General features: G+C 33.5%; 1 protein-coding gene across 6 annotated transcripts in view; it reads left to right on the top strand.

The window, feature by feature from the left end:
- RALGAPA1 (Ral GTPase activating protein catalytic subunit alpha 1) overlaps positions 1-13,805 on the top strand; it is a 221,418-nt gene that overhangs the window by 149,610 nt on the left and 58,003 nt on the right. For all 6 annotated transcript variants that reach the window (XM_079912214.1, XM_079912215.1, XM_079912219.1 and 3 more), the window contains exons 33-34: positions 4,146-5,010; positions 7,478-7,549. In XM_079912214.1, the coding sequence (XP_079768340.1) occupies positions 4,146-5,010; positions 7,478-7,549 (937 nt within the window). The remainder of the gene's footprint in view (positions 1-4,145; positions 5,011-7,477; positions 7,550-13,805) is intronic.

Genomic DNA, 13,805 nt, shown 5'->3' on the forward strand with positions numbered 1-13,805 from the left:
CAAAATTTTGGTTGCACCAGTCAACATTCAGTAAGGTGGACCTGGCAGATATACAAGGGAACAATGGCTTTCAGAATGTTGATATATGGTTTAGTTATAGAATCTAGGGTTGGTAAGGATTGAACTGATGCTAGGAAATGGGTAATAAGCTGGAAGAAAGTAGAGGTGATGCAGAAAGTAGATGTGGTTGTTAATAACAAATTAGAACAGTGATTCTCAGCCTTGGCTGCATATTACAATACTGATGTCTGGTCCCATCCATAGAGATTTTGATATATTGATCTGGGATTGCTGGGATTTTTAAAACCTTGCAGGTGATTAATATGCAGCCAAGGTTGAGAACCACAGAGCATATCAGTATGTTAGGACAGTGGTTTATTAAATGAGTTTTTAAGCAGTGGAACCTCTTCAAATAAATTTCACAAGGAAGTCCACTTTGTAAAACTTTTTAAAGTAGAGCTGCAGCAGGGATTGTGCTGACTTCTCTCCCATTCATCTGCAACAACCCTCTCCCAGGCTCTACAAAACAAAATTGGGAAATCACTAGACTAGGAGGTTGTGGTCAAAGAGTAAACTATCAAGGAAGAGTTTGATTTTTAAAGGCAGAATAGTTATAAATGATTAAAACATTTAGGATGTGGCGGTGGTAATGGATTGATGACATAGAATGCAAGTGAAGATATAAAGTTACACATCAAGGAAACAGGGCTAGGGTTTTGGGTTGATCACAAATAGCTGATAATTTGTCTAGAACACATATATACAAGTGAAATAGGAATATAGGAAAAATTATTCAGACAATAATTGATACAGGTGACGTAATTATTTCTTTAGATTTGGCATAGTACAATACAGTGTTTTTTTTACTTAAGGACAAAGTTATATGAAAATATTCTTTGCTTTTTGCATTTTTAAAGGTGTAAAATGGTAAAGTTTGATTCAGGGCAGGATAGTGTATTTCTTAAACGGTGAAATAAATAGTTTACTTATGTAAAGGGAAGTTTTAATGTATTTCATGCAAATTTACTGTGCCATTAACAGTCACTGTAAAAGACAGAAAGGTGTAAAGGTTTTAAACAGATGAGCTTTATATTGATACCAAATACTCTGTAGGGTGCTATTCTCTAAATGTATTAAAGTTGTTCCCTTTGGACTTTCTTAAAGGTATTAAGGACCAGATAAATGCAGAACCTTTTAGGAACAGCTGTGAGCTAGCAGCAGGTGATTCTGTGGTCTGTAGTGACTACATGCTGTGGGTTTTTTTTAATGTGGCAGAAATGGCTAATCATTGTGCCCTTGTCTAAGGCATGCTTCATCATCTTCAAGTACTTTTTTGGCCAAAGATTTCTAAACATAGAGTGTCCCTAATAAGCTCAGTATTGGATTGAACAAGTCTGATTTGAGAATTATTGGCAGGAGTAGCTGTAATTATTAAATTTACTAAAGAATAAAGCAAGGTAGTGAAGTTGGCTTTTTGTCAAATGGCAGTAGTCTTATTAGCAAAAAGTCATCATTTGCAGGGTCAGACTGAAAGGAGGCTCCAAAGAATTCATTCTGTCTTAATTATAGTTTCACCTATACATATTATGCAAAGCTCATATTTAAAGCATTTGCCAAAATTAACTTCCTCTGCATGTTCTATTACAGTGCAGTGAATTGCAGCAGCTTTTTATGTCTTGCTGCTTTTGTATGCCATAATAATCAGTAATTACGGGTTTGCTGCAAATGCTGTAGGGTTTGTTTAATCTGACAATATGAAAAGACAACCTTGAATAGACTTTTTTAAATGAATGCTAGTTACACAAAGCCTTAGAAGCATCGATATCTTCATTTTGCATTTTCTCACAAGGCTGGTTATTTTAGAATTTCATTTTGAATTTCTACATTAGAGAATTTCATATGTTTCTTTATATCTAAGATATATAGAAGAAAGATGTGTATGTTCTGTAGCTTACGATTCAAAAATAAATCCAAATAAACCTAACTGCCAAATTAACAAGTTGAGAGGTTTCTATCCCTTTATATAAATATATATATATATCTCTCTCCTGAATTTGGAGAAGCAGCTTAGGAAAGAAAATGCTTCTACCTACTTCTGAAATCTTAATTTATTTTTTAAGTGTAATCAGTGAATTTCTGTGAACCCTCAAGTGCAAAATGAGAAGTATTGGCTAGATTATCTGCAAGGCCTCTTACAGTGTGAACACTCATTAAAATCTAAGTTATAATTAGAGAAGCAAAAGCAGGTACTAGATTCAAATCACCCCTCTGTTTCTCATCATTCAGTGGCATATCTTTTTACTTTACCATAATAGGTCTTGAAAATGTAGGATTGAGTTAAGTTTAATCATTTAGTGTTGTTATCTAGTGTTGAATAGCTCATTTTCAGAGCTAGCCATACTATCATCAAAGAACAGCTCAATGTAATTGGAACCTTTTAAGTAAACTGAAAATGTTTATATATACATGTATGTAAAATAAAACTTGATTATGGAAGATTAAAAGTTTAACACTCAGTAACATTTCAAAATCAACCAAAGTCCACAGAAAACAGTTCTTTTTTAGAGTTGGAATAATGGAGAAGATGTTATTGGTATTAATGGCATAGCAGCTGATTTGTTGCTGACTCTTTGCCTGTACCCAGTGGTGTCGGTTCTGAATCTTGAGGGCTACAACCTCGAAAATATAACATTGTTCTTCTTCCTTGCCTCTTTTTAAGTAATCATATCAGCAGTGTACAACCTAGTTCCCTTATAAACTTTCTAAAGTTGAGTTTATTGAGGTATAATTTACATGAAATAAAATTTATTTTCCTTTGATGTGAGAATTTTACTATATATTGATTGTGTTGGTGGTTATACAATTCTATATAGTTACTGAAATTCATCACAAAGTACACTCGAAATTAAGGAATTTATTTTATGTAGGTAATACTTTGATCATCAGGACATTTTCAAATCTATATTTATTCTGGTAGCTAGGCCATAGTATTCCCAAATGATTAACTTTCAGAATATAACAATGCTCAGACAATATCACTGTGGTAGAACAATACAGAGACATGATTATTCTGTAACCTTGTATATAAGACAGACAAGAACACTATCAACACACACAAACACACAACTGAACGCCCTCTTCTAACATGAATGATTAGTACGTCTTTACTAATGACAACTCTCCTCCCACCTCCTAGATGAAAAGTATCAAGTTAACCCAGTTGTCCCCACTTCCTGACACCACTCATTACATAAGTGGCTTCCACATCAACCCTCTATAGAATCACACTGGCAGTCTTTGGCTAGTGGGCTTGGACAAGTTATTGTCTATCTGCACTTCCTCCTTTCTCCCTTTACTCTCTTTCTGTATTCTTTGTCTTCCTTCCACCCTCCCCTCCTTTTTCTCCTCCTTCAGGTCGTGACATTAGGCACCTTGCCTCTTCAGGCCTCTTACTACTATATTCTTTGAGCTTTCTCTTTTTACCATTTCCTATGTTTGTTTGTTTTTAAGTTACTCATATAGATATGCTCCTGATCTCTTTAATGCCTTAGAAAAATAAGCAGGCCATAAAATATTTTTTCCTTTAAAATAAAGTTTCCTTGGCATATGCTGGCTACACTGACTCACTATTTAAATTGATCCTGACTCCTAAAGTTTAGTGAAAGATCACTTTTTTCTGACACTTTTACGTCATCCATAAAAGCCGTAATTAAATGCCGTTTAAGGCATGCTGCAAACTATGTTTCTGAATCTCCTCATAATATAAGAAACTTAACAGTTGGATTTCATTGACTTTTTAATCTGGGTGCTAAGTGATTTCAAGTGATTTATAACACTTTTGAACCTTCTTTGAAAGTATGATGTACATTTAAGAGCCTTAGTTTAAATTATGAATCCATAAGCAAAATTTTCAAAGAGGGCTTTTTTATAAAAATGAACAAAACTTCATCAAAGAACAGTTTTCTTCTTCGTTATCATTCTTGTAGTACATACTCTAAATTGAAAATATTAATATTTACTCAAATATTTGAATGTGATTTTGATAATGTGATGGAATCCGCATTTGTTGTCTAATGTTTCATTCTTATATGACTTCCTAGGAAGCAGCAGTATTCCCACTCACTTATTATATTTTTTATTTCTAGTGAAAACTCAAATGCAACAAGGATTAATCTCTATAGCTGCCCGCACTGTTATTACACATCTGGTAAATCACTTGGGCCATTATCCAATGAGTGGTGGTCCTGCTATGTTAACAAGTCAGGTGTGTGAAAATCACGACAATCATTACAGTGAAAGCACTGAACTTTCTCCTGAACTCTTTGAGAGTCCAAATATTCAGTTCTTTGTGTTGAACAATACAACCTTAGTGTCCTGTATCCAGATCAGATCTGAAGAGAGTATACCTGGAGGAGGTTTATCTGCTGGCCTTGCATCAGCCAATTCAAATGTCAGGATTATAGTACGTGATCTTTCTGGAAAATATTCATGGGATTCTGCCATCCTGTATGGACCACCTCTTGTAAGTGGTTTGTCAGAACCTACATCTCTTATACTTTCATTGTCTCACCAAGAGAAGCCAGAAGAGCCTTCTACATCTCATGAATGCTTAGAAGATATAACAGTTAAAGATGGGGTTTCCCTCCAGTTTAGAAGAAGATTTAGAGAAACTGTACCAACTTGGGATACAATAAGAGATGAAGAAGATGTTCTTGACGAGCTTTTGCAGTATTTAGGTGTAACTAGTCCTGAATGCTTACAGAGGACTGGAGTCTCACTTAATATTCCTGCTCCACAGCCTGTGTGCATTTCTGAAAAACAGGAAAATGATGTTATTAACGCTATCCTTAAGCAGCATACAGAGGAAAAAGAATTTGTTGAGAAACACTTTAATGACTTAAACATGAAAGCTGTGGAGCAAGATGAACCAACACCTCAGAAACCTCAGTCAGCATTTTATTATTGCAGATTGCTTCTTAGTATATTGGGAATGAATTCCTGGGACAAAAGGTAAGAATAAAGGAGAAATTTTTCCTTTTTTAAAAAAATATCAGTCTTATTCATCTTATGATCAGCATTTTAGTCTCTGTTGTTTCCCTCACTAAATTTTACCTACCAATTAGTTCTTTGACCAGTGGGCAGATTTTTTTTTTTTTTTTTTTTTGCGTCTACTGAATCATAATCAGGTTGCAAGGGAATAAAAAGATAACTTAATGTAATAAATTAACTTTAACATTTTCATAATGACTAGTATAACTATCTGACTTAGAACTCATAGCTCATACAATTGAAAAAAATCTTGTTTTTTCCAACCTTCATGTAAGCTAATAGGAAAAACTGTTTTTTCTTATAACACTTCTAACACCAAATGTGTGAGTTTTCCACACCAAGCAGTTTCAACAATACCTGGAGTTAGCACAGGCAAGTTAAGGGCTCAGACCAACAAGACTGCCCCCCACTTTAGACATCAATTGCAGGTCTGGGTCACCCATACTTCTGGGCAACTGGCTGTAAATCAGAGGTTCCTACAACCCCCTTCTTGGGTATGAAAATTAACTATAATGATTCGTAAAACATTTACTTACATTTATCAGTTTATTACAAAGGATAGTTAAAGAATACAGATGAACAGCCAGGTGAAGAGGGACATAGGGTAAAGTCTGGAAGGATTCCAAGTGTGGAAATTTCTGTCCCTATGGAGTTGCAGTGTGCCACCCTCCCAGCACCCTGAATGTGTTCACCAACCTGGAAGCTCTCCAAATCCCATAATTTAGGGATTTTCACAGAGATCTTATCATGTAGGCATGATTGATTATTAACTCAGTCTCCAGTTCCTCTCTCTCCCCAGAGGTGGGGCTGAAAGTTTCAAGATCCTAATCATGGCTTGCTCTTTCTGGTGATGAGGCACCATCCTGAAGTTATCCGGGACACCACCAAGAGTCACCTTATTAGAACAAAAGATGCTCTTATTACCCAGGAAATTCCAAAGGTTTTAGGAGGTCTGTGTAAGACTCTCCTGTTACCTCCAGCACTCAGGAAATTACAAGGGTTTTAGGACCTCTGTGTCAGGAACTGGGGACACAGCCCAAATGTATATTTCTTATTATGGCACATAAGCCTAACTTTTTTTTTAGACAAACAGCGATATGATCATTTCTTGTTTGTATCAGAGAAATTAACTCAGGATTTAGCATCAAATCAAGAAAAGAATCTGGATTTCATTTTTTTAAATTTTGTTTTCTCTTATGCATATTGCAAAACCTCATTGAAAACTTGCAGTACACACACAGTTTTGAAGTAAGTTAAGTAGGAGTTAAATGAAAGGGCATGAGACTTAAAGCAAAAGATCCAGGTTAGAGTCACTTAAACTTTGAGCCTCGGGTTACAGTCTGCAAATTGAGGAAATAACTCCTACCTCACATGATGGTAAGAATTAAATTAGATAATGTACATAAAATACTAAAATTGTACACTAGTGTAAAGCATTATTAATATTTTTAAATATTAAAAATATTTTAAAATTTATCTTTAAAATTGATTTTTAAAATTTCTATGATACTAAAAGCTGTAGGGAAGTGGAAGAAGAGGCATTATTGAATGTATTGTTTTTGTTCAGTTTGTAGTAGAAGGGGAGCTCAGATATCACTGGATGCATAAATCTTAAAGTAATTCAAATGCATGTGAAGCAATGAATTGGAATTCTACTTGCTTACCTAGTGTTTATAATCTTACTTGGTTTAAACCCTTCCATTTATTAGAAGGGCGTATCCTCTGCCTTATGGGAAAGCCATGTTATATCAGGAAAACAATTTGCCTTATGGTATGTCCACATACAGGTAATTGCCACTAATATAAATTTATTCTACTCTCTTTTGCTGTAGAATGGTCCATACGTTGTCTCTTGAGAAAAATTAAAGATGGGAAGCTATATTTTACCACAGCAAGCATTGATTTCATGAATATAATTTGTACATAATTTAGCACCTATGTAATGTATTTGGTAAAATTTACACACTGCTTTGTAGTGTAGATAAATACATATAATGTAAAACAAGAAAAAAAAACAAATTCCATCTGGATTACACATCCTTATTTGGTAATGATTTAGATTTTGTGAATATTTTATTTCTCGTGAGGAACAACTTTCTCACATATTTTTATGAAACTCTTGAGAAGGAACCTATAAGTATTTTTATCCATTTTCCTGAATATGAGTTTGGGAAACTCACAGCATCTGCAAGGAAACATTTAAGTGGCCAGTAGATTATGATCCACTAGCAGAAATGTATGAGGGCCTGGGTAGAAATAATGACATATATTCTTTACATTTTTTTTAGGGTCTGTTCTCCTTTGTGTTAGAAGTATGAAAAGGCAAGAAAAGTATAAGAGTTGCATGAGTAGACTGGAAAGTATTTCCAGAACTGTCATGTCGTTCACTGCAAACGTGATGAAAATGTTTATAAATCTCTCTATTTAGGAGGAGCTTTCATCTCTTGAAGAAAAATGAAAAACTACTTAGAGAACTTAGGAACTTGGACTCAAGACAGTGGTAAGTTGTTGGGAAATTTTCAGGTTTATCTCTGTCACCTGTCAGCTATTTCTCTGTTTGTGTGTGAATAATACTGTATTGTTGAATTATAACTTTCTGAGCAGAAACTGTTTTTCATTGATATATACCTTAGAAATACCATTTTTAGAAAAACGTACAGCTGCATTTAAATGTTTGGTATCTTTGGATTGTCTATAAATAATAAACACTTGACTGGTGTTTTATACTTTTGTCTTCAGTTTTTTGCTTTTCCTGTTCCCACAGTCAGTTTGTCCACCCAGCTCTGATTCCACTTACCTTTCTGTTCAGCAAACTCACATATTGTCAACCATTTTTAAAATGCCTTATCTTGCACCCTCAAAACTGTTCTTCTGCTTAAGTATATATATACACACATATATATGTGTGTGTGTATATATATATTTCCATAACCAGTTCTCTAATTAGAATCATTCCTAACGACTGCTTTCTCTACTCCTGGGCAGCAGTATATTACTAGAGAAAATTATCAAACCAGTGTGATATAGAGAGTTACTGTATATTCATGCACCTTTACTTCAACAATGCCATCTCTGCTGTTTGGCAGATTTTTTATCCCTTGTTCACTTTTACTTTACTTCTCAGAGTAATTGTTATAAACCACTTCTTTGTTCCTCAAGCCTAGCATTATAGTCAAAAGGTCATCTCTACTCTAACCTCGTAAGAATTCACTTCAAAGGTTTGACCTATGTGAAAAGACAATCTGCTAGAACAGTATTTCTTAACCTTTCTTCTTCCTCCACACATTCACATTTTAACACAGGTTAGTCACATATGTTCATTAATTAAATCCAGTGATTCTGACAATTGGGAAACTAGTTTGTAACAAGCCATTCACCCTGCCATCACTATTCTACAGGAATGCAAAGTGAAGATGATTCAGACCTTTCCCACATCAAAACAAATAGGCCTTACATCTTCGTCTTTTAAAATTTTCTGTATTGAGCCATCTTCTCTTGCTCACTTTCCGCATCAGAAAAGCTTTTTTTCTTTATATACTTCTGCTTCCTACTTTCTCAGCCTGGTGTAGGATCTTCAAAAAGTTATCCCTTCTTTATCTTGTATTTCTACTTACTTCTCTTACCATAAGCATGTTTGTTATCTGCCTTTAAAACAAAACAAAACAAAACTTTCCTCAGTTACTATCCTTTCAAGCTATAGTACATCCCTTTCATGCCTTTTACTACCAAATTTATAGAAAAATATAATTTTTTATTCATTTCCTGTCATTCCTAACTGGTTTTTGTTGTTTTTAGCTTTTCTCAGAATAATTTTTTTAAATAATGTATAATTTCTTTGATTATAGAAAATATAAAACAAAACTATTGTTATTCATAAGACTTGTTAGCATTTCTTTATATATTTTCAGTCTTTTTGATAGACATATGTATGATTTTTGTTTGTTTTACAAAACTGGAATCATAGTAATGTATAGTAATTTATGTCTTTTAAAAAACTCTATATTAGCATTTTCTCAGCCATTTTGATATTCTTCAAAAAAAATTCTATGGCACCAAGTTCTATGATTTTTGGACATTTGAGTTGTTTTTAATTTCTTGCCCTAGAATAGATTCCTAGAAATAGAATTATTAGGTCAAAGCATAAGGACTTTTTTCAGGCCATATATAAAATTGCTTTCCATTAAGTACTCATTTCTAATCCTACCAATGTTGTATAACTTCAGCCTGTCCAGCAAAAGATATTGATGACATTTTCTTATCCTTTATAATTTGAGGGGCGAATCATGGTATCTCGTTAATTTATAGTTTTTAATTACTAGTGAAGTTAATATTTTTCATATATTTGTAAAAAATTTCTAAATTCTCTCTTAGTGTCCTTTTTCTGTTTTTCTATTTAGGAATTTTTCTTAATTGTAAGAGCTCTTTTACGTATGTATATGCGTTAAGGATTAACTTTTGTATTTATTGTGGGAGTTCTCCTAGTTTGTCGTTTGGTCTTCAGTTTTCAACAACTACAGGTTGTTTAACAACCCATTTTTATGTAGTAATTATATCTCTCAATCTTTTTGTTTTTAATTTCTTCAATTGTTTGCTGTGCTTAGAGAGTTCTATCTTGAAATCAATTAAACATTGTTACATTTCCTTCTAGATTTTTAAGTATTTGGTTAGAGTGGTAATTATTTTATATTTATTCCTTCTGGAATGCATTTTGATTTATGGAATGAGAAATGGAACCACCTTGAATGTTGGAAAATAGTCTATTTCTATAATTTGTTAAATAATCCATATCTTTCCCACTGATTTGATATTGTTTTTATCAAATATTAAGCTGTTTCAAAGCTATCTGTTCATTTCTATTGATTGGTCTATCAATTTTGTGGAGATGTTACTGTTTAATTTATTGTAGCTTAATAATTTAGTATCTGATAGGCTCAGTCTTCTTCCTCACCCCACCCACACACATTCTTCTTTTCTTAGATGTTCTCGCCTGTTTTGTCTTCCAGAAACACGTTATTGATTAGAATTATGCTGTTGTTTTCCAGAAAACGAAATCCCATTGCTATTTTGATTTGATTTGCAATAAAACTTTCCTATGGGAAGAATAAACACATTTATTATCATCATTCTTCCCATTCACAATCATGGAGTGTTTTTTATTTATTCTGATACCCAGACATTACCTTTAGGGGTATTTTACTTTTGTGTTGCTATTCTGAGTAGAATCTTCCCCCCATTATATTTTGTATCCAGGTACTTTAATGAATTCTCTCGTTTGTTTTTTTTTTAAATAAATTTATTTATTTATTTTTGGCTGCATTGGGTCTTTGTTGCTGTGTGCAGGCTTTTCTCTAGTTGTGGAGAGTTGGGCTAGTCTTCCTTTCGGTGCACGGGCTTCTCATTGCGGTGGCTTCTCTTGTTGCGGAGCACGGGCTCTAGGTGCACAGGCTTCAGTAGTTGTGGCGCATGGGCTTAGTTGCTCCATGGCATGGACCAAAGCTCGAACCCGTGTCCCCTGCATTGACAGGCAGATTCTTTATTTTTGATTAAATATACTAATTTTATTATTTCAATTTTATTTTAAGTCTTATTTCTCTTTTTTTTTCTTTTTTCTTATTCCCCCCCTTTTTTTAAACATCTTTATTGGAGTATAATTACAATGGTGTGTTAGTCTCTCCTTTATAACAGAGTGCATCACTATACGTATACATATGTCCCCATATCTCCTCCCTCTTGCGTCTCCCTCACATCCTCCCTATCACACCCCTCTACATGGTCACAAAGCACTGAGCTGATCTGTGGCAGGCAGATTCTTAACCACTGCGCCACCAGGGAAGTTCCTCTCTTGTTGATTTTAAACATTTTATAGTTGTCTCACTCTTAGGATTCGCTTAGTTATATAATCGTTTTCTGCAAGTCATCTCCTTTCGAAAAGTTATGCCATTATTTTCTTATATCATCATGTCTGATTGTACTGACTAAAACCGGCACTACAGTGTTAAATAGTTATAGGAAGAGTGGTCATCCTTGTCTTTTCTGCTTTTAATGGAAATGACTCTTCTGTTTCATACTTAAGTAAAATATTGGTTGTTACGTTTGAAATAGATCATTTTTATCATTCTGAGAAGGTAGCCTGTTTTCTAGCAGATTTCATAAAGAAAGGTAGTTAAATGTTATCAGAATCCTTTTCAGCATCTATTCAGGTTTTTATATATTTTTATATTCAGCTTTTGCTTTCTTAACTAGTTGATGTATATTAACTAGACTGCTAATATTAAATAATTCTTGCATTCTTGGGATAAACTTTACTGGATCCTTTGACTTCCTGTTGGGTTAAATTTATTAGAATTTCATTTTTAATTAGGGCATGGTTCATCTATTAGAATATTTTATAGTTAATTTTTTGCCTGTTCTAATGTTTTCAAAATTAACATTACAGCCAGATTCATAAAATGAATGTTATCTATTTGAAAATTTGGAAGAATTAGTAGAATTTCGAATTATTTCCATTTGTTTCATCATTATTAGTCTTTTCAGTTTTTCTTTTACCTCTTAGGTCAATTTCAGGGCTTTTTTTTTTTTTACAAAACTCAATTTCACTGAGATTTCAAAAGATACTTAGTAGAGATTCATACATGGTGTCATAATTCTCTACTGCATTCCTTTTCTCAGTTTTGTAGGGCTTTTCTTTTTCTTTTTTTTATATATATAATTAATTTCTGTATTCCCATGTCATCCCTTCAACATTTTTTTTTGACCTCTAGCTGTTTTGAGATATAATTGACATATAACATCGTGTAAGTTTAAGGTTTAAACATAATGATTTTTATATATTGCAAAATGATTACCACAGTGTTAGTTACTACATCATCACTTCACTTAGTTACAGCTTTTGTTGTGAGAACTGTAAAAATCCATTCATAGCAACTTTCAAATATACAATACAGTATTGTTAACTATAGTAACTGTAATGTACATTACACCCCCAAACTTTTTCATCCTATAGCTGGAAATTTGTACCCTTTGACCCCTTTTACCCATCCTCCACCCAATCTGATCTCAGTTTCTGTGAATCTAGATTTTTTAGATTTCACATATAAGTGAGAACATGCAATATTTGTCTTTCTCTGTCTGACTTATTTCTCTTAGCATAATGCCCTCAGGATTCAACCATGTTGTCACAAATGCCAGGATTTCCTTCTTTTTTATGGTTGAATCCCATTGTAAATACCACATTTTCTTAATCCATTCATGCATCGGTGGACACTTAGATTGTTTCCATACCTTGGCTATTGTAAATAATGCTTCTGTGAACACAGGGGTGCAGATATCTTTTCCAGTTAGTATTTTCATTTCCTTTGGATTTATTCCCAGAAGTGAGATTGCCAGATCACGTGGTAGTTCTATTTTTAATTTTTTGAGGACCCTCTATACTTTTTACAGAGTTGACTGCACCAGTTTACATTCCCACCAACAGTGCACGAGGGTTACCTTTTCTCCACATCCCCTCCAACACTTATCGCTTGTCTTTTTGATAATAGCCATTCTACTGGGTGTGAGGTGATATTGCAGTGTGGTTTTTCATTTCCATTTTCCTGATGACTAGTGATGTTAAGTAATTTTTCATGTACTTCTTGGCCATTTGAATATCATTTTTAGAAAAATGTCTATTCATGTCCTTTGCCCATTTTTTAATTGTATTATAAGTGTTTTATTGCAATTGAGTTGTATGAGTTTCTTACATTATCAGAAATGTAATTTGCAAATATTTTCTTCCACTCTGTCAGTTACCTTTTCATTTTGTTTATCCTTTCTTTTGCTGTGCAGCTTTTTAGTTTGATGTGATCCCACTTGTTTATTTTTGGTTTTGTTTTGCTTTTGTTGCTTGAGCTTTGGGTGTTATATCCATAAAATCATAGACAAGACCAATGTCCAGGAGCTTACCCTTTATTTTCATTTTAAGAGTTTTATGGTTTCAGGTCTTAGATTTAAGTCTTTAATCCATTTCAAGTTAATTTTTGTGAGTGGTGTAAGACAAGGGTCCAGTTTAATTCTTTTGCATGTGAATGTCCAGTTTTCCCAATAACATTTATTTCTCAATTGGTTTATCTTTTCAAAGAGCCAACTGTTGGTTTGCTTCATATTTTCTATTTTCCTATTCTTTATTTTATTTATTTATGCTCTAATCTTTATTATTTCCCCTTTTCTGCTAACCTTGGGATTAGTTTATTCTACTTTTTCTAGTTCCTTTAGGTATGAAGTTAAGCTGTTTATTTGAGATCTTTCTTTTTCTTAATGTACGTGTTTATCATTACAAACTTCCCTCTTGGAACTTGCTATACGTCACACTTTCAGTGTGTATTTCTATTTTTGTTTGTCTCAAGATCTGTTTTAAATTTCCCTTTTGATTTCTTCTTTCATCCATTGGTTGTTCAGGAGTGTGTCGTTTAATTTCTATGTGTCTGTGAACTTTCTGGCTTTTCTCTTGTTATTGATTTCTACTTTAATTCCATTGTGTTTGGAAAAGATGCTTGATATAATTTCTAGCTTCTTGAATTTGTTGAGACTTGTTTTGCATCCTAACACATTATCTATCCTAGAAAATGTTCCATGTGCACTTGAAAAGAGTGTATATTCTGCTGCTGTTGGACAGAATGTTCTGTGTATGTCTGTTAGGTATATAGTGTTGTTCAAATCCACTGTTTCCTTTTTCAGTCTCTGTCTGGATAATCTGTACATTATTGAGAGTGGGATATTAA

This window comes from Stenella coeruleoalba, assembly GCF_951394435.1.
Source record: "Stenella coeruleoalba genome assembly, chromosome: 2".
Lineage (NCBI taxonomy): Eukaryota > Metazoa > Chordata > Mammalia > Artiodactyla > Delphinidae > Stenella > Stenella coeruleoalba.